General features: G+C 34.4%; 1 protein-coding gene across 1 annotated transcript; it reads left to right on the top strand.

Moving 5' to 3' along the window:
- The first annotated feature begins 246 nt into the window (after positions 1 to 246).
- LOC149215133 (beta-glucosidase 40-like) lies at positions 247 to 9,158 on the top strand. The gene is made up of 14 exons (XM_089391040.1): positions 247 to 296; positions 3,867 to 3,951; positions 4,039 to 4,105; positions 4,203 to 4,261; positions 4,346 to 4,421; positions 4,795 to 4,866; positions 4,959 to 5,046; positions 5,156 to 5,396; positions 5,829 to 5,944; positions 6,025 to 6,248; positions 8,497 to 8,528; positions 8,609 to 8,711; positions 8,795 to 8,903; positions 8,990 to 9,158. The coding sequence occupies exons 5-14, from the start codon at positions 4,370 to 4,372 to the stop codon at positions 9,156 to 9,158; spliced, it is 1,206 nt and encodes a 401-aa protein (XP_089247166.1). The 5' UTR covers positions 247 to 296; positions 3,867 to 3,951; positions 4,039 to 4,105; positions 4,203 to 4,261; positions 4,346 to 4,369.
- The last annotated feature ends 2,171 nt before the right edge of the window (positions 9,159 to 11,329 follow it).

The raw sequence follows: 11,329 nt of genomic DNA, 5'->3' as shown, positions 1-11,329 counted from the left end.
CTCCTCCTCCTCTAGATCTTTAGGTTCCTCCTTCTGGATCTTCGTGGTGGCAATGGTGGCATTGGGCTCCGCATCGATAATCTGCTTCCCTTTGTCATTCCCCTTATCGGGTTTTGACTCAGAGTCTATACATGCATCTGATTCCGAAAACTTTAGCTTGGCCACCAGTGATTGCTTGGCCCGACACTCACTTATGTTGTGAGTGGAGCACTTATGGAACTCACACCACTTTCCCATGTCCTTATTTGGCTTCGCAGTGTTGTTCTTTTCTTACGGCTTTGGCAAGTTGTCCTGGGCCACCCCACCTTGGCTTTGTCCTTTGTTCAACGGTTTGGGGCACCTTTCCCTTGATTTGAATTTGCAAATCCAAAGTCTTGCTTCTTCTGTTTAAACTTCTGCTCGATCTTGACAGTGTATCAGTACGCCGTGCCGAGCGAGGAGAGATCCAGGAACTCCATCTCGTCCTAGATGTACCTATGTAGGCAGTCGCGGTATTTGAGTACCAAATGCAGCACAAAATCCTTGATACCCAACTTTGTGCGAAGGGTATGAATAATATTGGTAAACTCTAGCACGTCTTGGTCCCTTCCCTGCCGTAGCATGGTCAGCTTTATGTATTTATCCTCATATCTTTTAACAGGGTAGTACTACTCCTTGATGGCATTCCAGAATGAATTCCATGTGGGTGCGGCTGAAAAAAGTGAGACCGTACTTTCATACTTCTGCTTGCAGTAGGTTTCCCACCAGTCCTTGACGTGGGGGGCAGCTTTAAGAAGAGTGAAAGTAATCTTTTCCCGGCTAGAAAAATCATGAACAAAAAAAATACCCTTTTAGCAGATTTAACCATTTATCTATAGCGTCTCCATCTATTTGACGCTCAAATATGGGAATGTCAAAGTTAACTTGTACCTTAAAGGGTGTGGCGATTCTAGAGTAGTTGCTGGAAGTAGATGTGTCGCCCCTGGGTAGCCGCTGAAGGATCTGGGCAAAGTTGTCCATCATCGCGTTCCTTTGTCGTTTGAGGGCCTCTTCGAGCAAGATTTTGATAGGATCTCTTGCCCCCTCATCTTTCTTTTCATCTGCCATGGGAGGTCGTCGGGATTGTGAGGTTGGTCTTGCAAAGGTTTGACCAGTTCAAGCCCTAACTCCTTATATCCCAACCTCGTTGGGGAAATGGAAAGAAAAGCAGAGAAAGAGCAAACCCCTCTGATACCACTAATTCGGATTTAAATAGGAACGCAACAAATTACAGAGGTAACCATAAATACAGATATGCAATAGAAATAATACTTCATTTCATTAATGTAAAATATTGAAATATACTTGCAAATAGAAATGGAAATAAACTAACTCGGGCGATGGTAGCTCATCTATGAGGAGAGATGTGGCGGCTACATGCCACTGAACTGTCTTACAATGAGGCTCGACAGCCTATTTATTTTTGAGAAATAATGGAAAACCTTAAACAACCAAAACCCTAACCCTAGGAGATAAAGCGCCAGACTATGGGCCCCGTTTTGGGTAAATTGGTACATCAATTTTCTGGGGTCGTAACTTTGGCATATGATCTTCGTTTGACACACACAATACCTCGTTAGAAAGATCCATCTGAGGACTACAATTTTGGGATGATAAAAATTGGTCCATGGACCCATGTTGCTCCCAGTTTTCTCAAAAACAACATTTAGGGCCTCGAACCGGCTCCAGAAGTTCAAGCCCCGAAAAACTGCCAAAAATAGTAAATTGTGCTACAAATAAGGAAACTGAAAAACTGAAAGAAATAATGGTGGGGGTCTAAGTGGAATTGGTGAGTGGTCACCAATATCCACCTCGATAACACCTACAATGGTTGCACCTTGATAACTGAGCACCTGCATTGACCAGTGCACGTTGCCCTTCACTGAAGGTGCAGTGGTTCTAAAATTTCGGCAAAAATAAAAAAACATTTTTGAATCTTCTCTTTTTAGAAGTTTCTAAGGTGGTTTTAACCATTTACCTTTGGTAGAGATATCGAATTCCTACTCTAGAGGTCTTATCTCTTATCCCTAGAGCTTATCCTCCTTCATATGTGGATCCAAGTCCTAGATTGGTAAATCCTAAACAATTCATTACCTCCCATAGAGTCTATGTTAGCTTTCGGAGATTTCTAGTGCCCGGATGCTGCTATTTTGAGCTTAAGATATCATCATCCATTAATTAATTAGGGTTGAGATTGAAGGTTTTCTTTCTGGCAAGGAAGGACAAGATAGTTGAGGAGACATCTATAAATGGTTGTAACTCTCTCTTTCATTTATTAATACAAAAAGTACTATGTTTTCCTAAACTTGTGTCTTATTGATGCTTATGTATTTCAATGCCTTTTGACTCATTGATTAGAGACTTTGGTTTATGTTATGTGGATATTGTAGTTTTCTTGCTTGTTTTAGTCATTTTGTGGGTTCCATTTATAACACTTAGCTAGAATTGGAGCTTACAAGCAATGAGAAGAGGAGAGCTTATGACATAGTCCACGTAAATCTTTCCTTCGTACTCTAATCTCTCTAAGAAAAGCATTGATATTTTTGCCCCCTATTATTTATAGATCTAAACACTAAATCTAAAAAGTTCACTTTTGTCAGTATAAAAAAAATTTCTACATAACACCTCTTAATAGATCCTATTTTAGTATATAATTAAAAATAAAAATAAAATCAATTAAATATAAATTAGGTAACACTAAAAAATTCACATAATCCTACCACCCAAATTCAATTCTCATATATAATATGTCAAGTTTATAACAAGTATACCATACACTCATATAAATTAATCTATCAATATACAAATCTCAAACAAATAAGATCCAAAAGGAGAGGGCAAACAAACGAGCTATCAATATACAAATCTCAAACAAATAACATCCAAAAGGAGAGGGAAAACAAACACGCTTTCTATCTTATTCAGATCAAGAATTCCGTTTACTGGCCAAGAGCAGAGGTCATGAACAATACTTAAATACATCCAAGGGTAGATATGCTAGTCTCTATCACAAATTCGATGAGTTGTCCAATTAAAAATCGACGGCCCTGAAAGCCGATTCATAAAATCTGCGGACACGAACTTCACGAATTCGACGTGCAGTGGTAGGAACATCACAAATTCGATGAGGCACCGAATTAGAAGTCGGTTGGGAGGAGACCAACTCATGCAATCTGTGCACTGTGAAAGGCAAGGCCTAAAAATATGAGCAGACACATCGTTTTCATTAATATCAAACAGTCACACAAATGTTGTTTCCTTCACCTAAATGTCATTTCATATCAAACAGTCACACGCATGTTAATTCCTGAAACTCCAAGTATTGATAACAAAATAGACTCAAAAGCAAGCGTAAAACCAGGGATCTGAGTCAGATCGAGGATGTCTTTGGATGTAAAAAAGCATTTACTGGCCAACACAAAGGCCATGGACGATAGTTAAATACATCAAAGTGTAGATTTATTGGTCTATCTCATATCTGCAGGCTAGAATTCAGGGATATTTTAGAAATTTACATTTAAATAAAAATAAAAATATTATAAATTCAAATTAGGTTATAATGATATTTCTCAAAATTCAAATAATTCAGTTGGAATACTTCTAAATTTCAAAATATTTTCAAAATTTACAATGGAGTTAAATTCAGGTTTCAAAATATTTTCAAAATTTACAATGGAGTTAAATTCAGGTTAAATAGACTTAAACCTTTACCTGTATCTTGACTAAATTGAGAATATCAGCTGTACCAATCTTGGAATTTTGCAGATGTCAAAGATGAGCGCTGCTTCTCTTTTCTTTGTTGTTGTGAGTGTTCTCCTGTGCAATGTACTGCACAGATCGGAATCCAAATGTAATCCAAAGTCGACAGTAGATTTTAGCAGAAAGAATTTACCCCCTGGATTTGTATTTGGCACGGCCTCCTCAGCATTCCAGGTTCAAAATTTTCATTGGAACTCTACCTTTTCGCCTTGTATGCATATTCTGATGCTGAGCCATTTATGCTAATGTGCCACTTTGCAGTACGAGGGTGCAGTAGAAGAAGATGGGAGAGGACCCAGTGTATGGGATACCTATTCTCATAAAACTGGTATTGGTTTCCAAGAGCAAGCTGTGATCTTAATCCCTTTTTTTTGTGCAAACAGTATAAACCACTTAAAATCATGTGAACACCATTGCTTCTACAGGGAGTATTCTGGATTCCAGCAATGCAGACATTGCAGTTGACCACTATCATCGTTACAGGGTCAGATTTCCAACCTTCCAATAAAACCGTGCTGTAAGAAGGAATGTGTGTAGGGTAATAATCATATTTGAATACGTTGTGCAGGAAGATATCGGGCTAATAGTGGATATGGGGATGGATGCTTACAGATTTTCGATCTCCTGGTCACGCATATTTCCCGGTAAGATAAATTTTCTTTTTAATCCAGGAATTTTATCTTATAGGTAAGATAAGTCACTTTTTCAATTTCACTGGGTCTTTTGTTCAAATTCGATGGAGAGATCGAAGTTAGGGGAGCTGTGAAATTTTGATGATAGCATCGAAACATTGGAGGCTGGCCTAGGCTCAGCCTGGTTGGAAAAAAAAAAAAAATCTTTTCGGTAGACACAATCTAGATAAATTACCCATTGTTTTTTATTTTTTTTAACTGTGATGAATAATTTGTTGAAATAATTTGGAGGATACTCAAAATGAAATCGAATAAAGAATATATCCCACCATTATTATAAAAATACTAATCAATTTGAGAAATGAATGAATTGGAGCAAATACAGATGGAAGTGGAAATATTAATGAGGCAGGAGTCCATCATTACAATAAATTCATAGATGCGCTTTTGGAAAACGGTATGCAATTCAATAGAAGCTGCTACAAGTTTCTGATAATTTGATTCTAATTATAAGTATATCGAACTTAACGTCTCGCGAGAAAGTTACAGGAATCGAGCCATATTTGACTCTGTATCACTGGGATGTTCCACAAGCGCTAGAGGATGCCTATAATGGCTGGCTTAGCTCCAAAATTGTGTAAGACCTATATTCCTATTAGTATATATACACAACATTGCAAGTTTGTTCAAATTGAAATCAGTTTGCAGCATGAATTCACGGTTCGTTTGTTATGCCTGGCCTGCAGAGACGACTATGTGAATTATGCGGAAACATGCTTTGAGAAATTCGGAGATAGAGTTAAAAACTGGATAACTTTCAACGAGCCACATACGTTTGCCGTTGAGGGGTACTATAGAGGCTATTTTGCCCCTGGGCGATGCACCCATTGTGCCGCTGGGAATTCGGCCACCGAGCCCTATATGGTTGCCCATAATATGCTTCTTGCTCATGCCAAAACTGTGGACATATACAGGACAAAGTATAAGGTATATGTTTTAACTGGCTGTTATATTTTCTCCACTAAATGGGTTTTTATGTGTCTATAACTGCTGAAGTTATGTGAATTGTAGTTTCTGCAAATATCTAGAAATATGACAGGAGAAGGGTGAAATAATTAACCTCTTTTCTGATGGTAAGATTTCTAGATATTCTGGAATCAACATAAAGATTCTAGTTTACATATACACATTTGGCTAAGGCAGATAGCTAGACTGAGCAATCATCATTAGAGTCGGGCAGCATCAGGGTGTTGAATTTATCTATATTGCAAATTTTATTCCAAAATTTTATGGACATTAGCAAAGTTAATTAATTGTTTATGCACATATGATTCTAAAATATTCCTGTAATATAATTTTCGGAATAAAATTCCACCTCGTATATACCTCTGGAGAGTAAATTAGAAATGAATACCGCAGGCAACGCAAGGCGGAAGAATCGGTATTTCCTTGGATGTCATGTGGTACGAGCCCATGTCCGATTCTCCTGAAGACATTGCAGCTACACAGAGAGCCCAGGATTTCCAATTGGGATGGTAATTAGTACATGCAATGGCAATAACCTTAACAGCCACCTCTTGAAAATAGCTATACTCTCATGTTTCATTACTTGCAGGTTCATGGATCCGCTGTTTTTGGGCGATTATCCATCATCAATGAGAGAGAGAGTTGGCAACCGACTACCGGTATTTTCGGCAGCAGAGTCGCGTCGCCTAAAAGGGTCTGTGGACTTCGTTGGGTTGAATCATTACACCACCTATTATGCGACGGACAACGCAACAGACGGCAGCTCGTTTCTTCTCAATGATGCGCTTCCCGATTCCGGCGCTGTCACCCTCCGTGAGTTTCGAACATTGGCCCTTGCCTTCGCCTTTTTAAGTTTTTGTTTTCCATTCAACGTTTAACGCTCTGCAAAATTCTACGCGGCATTGACGGTCATAATAAGTCGGCGACCAATCTATGTTGTAAGAATCACGTTATTTGTCGAGTCCTATTTTTGTTCGAAGAGACAGCATTATAAGTTGATTAAGTTTGTTAAAATAAATAAATAAATTTGGTATTTAATAAAAGGTTAAGTTATAATGGGTATAGTATTTAGTTTTATTAAATAATGTTTATTAAAATTATATTTTGTTGGTATAATATTAGCTTAGATTTATGGTTGAGAAAGGAATAAATTTCATTTTAGATTTACTTAATATTGGGAGGGATTAAATTTCTTTTCATTTTGAAAGTAGCTTGCATTTTAATATATTAGATCCATATGAGTAGTTGATTGTTAAATGAGTTTATGAATTTAGGGTGGTGTAAAATTACTATAACAAAATTACGGGTTATCAAAACTTGTAATAATTATTTTACTTATTATTTATTTTTTAATTTAATTTTGATTTTTTAATTTAATTTTGAATTTTATATAATTTGAAGAAGTCAAAATGTTTATATAACATGATATGAGAGGGTTTATTACATCATCTCTTCCATACTGAATTACAAAAAGTCTTTTTTTTCTTTTTTTTCTTTTTTTTATTTCTTCTCGAAATACATGGTTGTTTTAAAACATTTCTAGGACATTCCACTTATTAATAACCATAAAAAGCTTGAATAACCAAACGAAAACATTTAAGAACAGTTTTAAAAATGCCAAGAATTAAGAAAAAACAACATTAAATATGAAAATAAAATCAACAAGTAAAATTTAATTATTAGTTAATTTAATTAACTACAAACTAATAAATCAAAATAAATGAAGGGAAAGAAAAGTAATTATTATTAGTAATAAAAAAAAAATTGGAGCAAGAAAATAAATGACGGGAAAGAAAAGTAATTATTATTATTAGTTAATTTAATTAACTACAAACTAATAAATCAAAATAAATGACGGGAAAGAAAAGTAATTATTATTAGTAATAAAAAAAAATTGGAGCAAGAAAATAAATGACGGGAAAGAAAAGTAATTATTATTAGTAATAAAAAAAAATTGGAGCAAGAAAGTAGTAAAAATGTAAAAGTTAAAAAAATATTAAAATTGAAAAAATGAAATATGTTAATTAAATGAAAAAATTAAAAAATAAATAAAGACAAAGAGGATCCTTAGAACCCGATAAAAAAGATAAGATATGAAAATTTGGAAAAAAAAAAAGTAGGGAAAAAGAGAGGTTTGGAAAGACGAAATCAAGGTGATCAAATGAAAACTTAATTATCAATGGAATGAATATGAAAGGGGATTGGTGAGGATAGAAGGATGTAATAAAGATTGTTAAAAAGACAAAATCAAAGTGATCAAATGGAGATTTAATTAGCAATGGAATGAATATGAAAAGGGATTGGTGAGGAAAGAAGGATGTAATAAAGATAAAGGGATTGGTGAGGAAAGAAGGATGTAATAAAGATTATTAAGAGAGAGAACTTGGGAGTTTAACTGTGACCCGTGTTAACCGTCTTTATTAATTAAATGAAAAATTAAACCAGGAGGAGATAAGAAAGACTCAGAACTTGAAAGGGGCTAAAGGAGTTTCCCATAATGGCATAGTTGTCATCATTGTGGTTGAAACTATTTTGATGTAATGGTAAACCATGGTAAATAAATTATTTGTGGATAGTTTCTCCTTAATGTTATAAAAAAAATGTTATTTCATATAGGTTAAGAAATTTATGTTATAAAAATTATTTTGTTAAGCAGGTCAACTTTTGATGTGAAATAAAGTAAAATTTTTAAATTTTAAATTTTTTAATAGGTATTATTATAATTTTATAAATTATTGTATGAAATGTTATTATATTTTTTAATTTGGTCAAATTTTTGTATCTGATGCATTGAGGTTATAATGAATATAGTCACAATATTATATAAATAAATATTTTGTTTTGCAAATAAAAAAATTGCATACACCAATTTAGTGTTTACAAAAACAAATCACAATTTGAAAATCAAAATATTATTAAAATTAAATAAATTTACCTATCTTTAAATAAATTTAAATTTAAAACTATACTAATTTGGAAAAATATATAAATATATTTTTGGAAAATTATATTTTCAAAACCACATTTACATCTAAAAGTTGTTTCCTTTTCTACTTGACAGCGCGGAGGAATGGAAGAGCCATCGGTGAGAGAGTAAGTGCAAAGAAAACGAAAATTGGCTTTGATCATGAGGGCATGAAGAGTTGTTACATTTTATTTGCTTGTTTGTGCAGGCATGGTCATCTTGGCTTTACGTAGTGCCTTGGGGGATCCGGAGTCTCATGAATTACATCAAACAACGTTACAACAACCCTCCAGTCATTATCACGGAAAACGGTAATCAACTTCTCTTCTCTTCTGTCCTGCAATTGATATTCGTCGTCAATAATTATAATAAAGTGAATTCAATGATGCTGCAGGAATGGATGACCACAACAGTATTTCAATTCCTGTAGAAAAGGCGTTGAACGATGAAAGACGGATAAACTACCATGAAGATTATCTCTCCAACCTTTCTGCGGCTATCAGGTAAGCAGGAAGTCTTATTGTAAAATCAAATAACAGGTAACGAATACCAGATAATTATGTGTTTTATTAATGGCGAACTGTGACAGGGAAGATGGGTGTGATGTGCGCGGGTATTTTGCGTGGTCTCTGTTAGACAACTGGGAGTGGGCAATAGGGTACACTTCCAGATTTGGGCTCTATTTTGTTGACTACAACCATAATCTCACTAGATATCCCAAGGCTTCTGCTCAGTGGTTCAAATGTTTTCTGCACTGAAAAAGGTGATGCTGGTTGGAAAACAGTGAATTTTATTTTGGATTGTCCTTCCCTCGCTGTGAAACATGTTTGTTTGAATGCTATATTATAGCGTAATTTTATAGTAATATTGAACCCGAGTTGTCTTACTAAAAAGAATGGGGAAGCTTTTTGGACAACTCCCAACACATGTTTCTTATTTTTTGAATTTTTAAACTTATGTAGAGTAACTTAATATTGGAATTTTGGTATGTAAATTATTTAGGAATATATTGGAATTTTGATATGTAAATTATTTGGAATAAGGTTAAGAAGAGAAATAGCAAAACCTAATCTCAAAGGGAACTCTACTAATTAAGTTAACTTTCTATATAAATAAATTTTGAAATTATAAAGATAGCGATTGATATTGATTCATATAAAGATAGTGATTGATATTGATTCATAAATTTGAAATTATAATATTAGTGATTGGAATTATGTGTATTTAGTCTCACTTAATTTTCTATTCTACCTATACTTTAAAAAAAAAACTATCTACTTATTTCTAATCTAAAAAATAAAAACAAAATTGACTTAAAAAACAAAAATAAACAGATCAATAAATATTTTCAAAATTATCTAGATTAAATTTATTTAATTATATAAGAAAAGATCACATATTATGTATATGAATGAGAGAAATGAGAATGTGAAATTGAAAAGTATATATTTTTATTAAGTTAAAAATAAATTTAAATTAATATTTCTTTAGGATATAATTTGTTTATAATTTATAGAAATAGTTTTTCTTTAACATAAGCCACACTAATATTTAATATTATTATTTTTCTTTTTTTTCCTATAACATTTTAAACCAATAAAATTTATATAAAAAGTATTTTAAGAAAACAATTTATCACTTCAAGAAGTAGAAACTTCAAATATCATTTTCAACTTTTTTGGTGTCACATACCATAATTGTTGAGGGGTTTTCCTTTTTCCCCTTCTTCTATGTAAATCAATACAACCTACATAGTTATTAGTTACAACTTATAGTTAAGACCATATCCTCATGGGAGTGTTTCCGCGAGCTGATTGTAGACACGATTATTGTTGATACTCTTTCATTCTCTTTTGACAAAAGACTTCCCTCTACTAAGGGATGAGGCATATTTACACATATCTGCACTAGATCTTGAGAAGTTGAGGTGTCAGGAGTTGTCTTCTGTTGCTAAGAATAATCCTTCTTATGGTTTGCTAAGTTCTTAACACTTGATGCTACCTTTTGATCCTACGACCATGATTGGGTTTTTTCGGCTCCTAGGAGTCAGACAACCCTTTTGTGGCAAGGCATGCATTCTGAAGATGTTAGGGCTGCTGACAAATTTTGCACCTAAAAGCAGTGTTTTTGTAATCCAAAGGTCAAAGATATGTGTTTCCATCCCATTTTAAAATGAGTTTGTCTCATAATCCTTCACCTGAATTCAACTCAACACATATGCGAACGAACGAGATAAAACCATTAGCTAATCCTTCATTGTCTGTTTTGATGAAGTGTCCAATTGAGTTTCCAATAGCTTCAAGGAAGTCTAGCCAAATCGATTGGAGGGGTAAGTTTGGGAGCCTTGTCCATACTTGAGTAGCTAGAGATTTCAAGGAAAGGGGGTTAACTCTGGAAACAATGGTTGAACCGAAAGACCTGCATGACGCCAAAAATAGGGCCACTAGTCAAAGACCCTTATCGGTTTTCAAGATGCTTTAAGACAACCACAAACTACCTTTTGGAACAAAATAGTAGGTCTAACTTTTGAGCCCAGTTTTGATGAACCGAAGCTCGTAGGGCAGTAATTGGGGGATAGAATCCATTAAAACATAAAATAACCGCTCACTATTGATAATCAAATATCTTAATATTAGTAAAAAACTCATCCATATAAAGCATTAGGGTGACCATTGAATGCTCCACCAAAAAAATTTGGCCTAAGAGAACCTTAGGGGACTCGGAGTAGGAGCCTAACTTAAGGCCATCTTAGAATGATGAGGGTTTTGATGTCAAAGATGTCCCACCTACTCTGGCACATCCTATCAACCGTGCAAGGAGGGAAACATAGGCATCCTTCTTGATGCCATAATCTCTTAGTGCATTTGTTGCACTTAATTGATTCCCTTAAAAAGGGGTCTCATCTCCCTTGCAGGGATACTATCATCTT

This window comes from Pinus tabuliformis, chromosome 1_1 (assembly GCF_031772625.1).
Source record: "Pinus tabuliformis cultivar Carrire ecotype Pingquan chromosome 1_1, CPIR1, whole genome shotgun sequence".
NCBI lineage: Eukaryota > Viridiplantae > Streptophyta > Pinopsida > Pinales > Pinaceae > Pinus > Pinus tabuliformis.
Note: the sequence above shows the minus strand (reverse complement) of the source record. Positions and strands in the feature narration are given on the sequence as shown.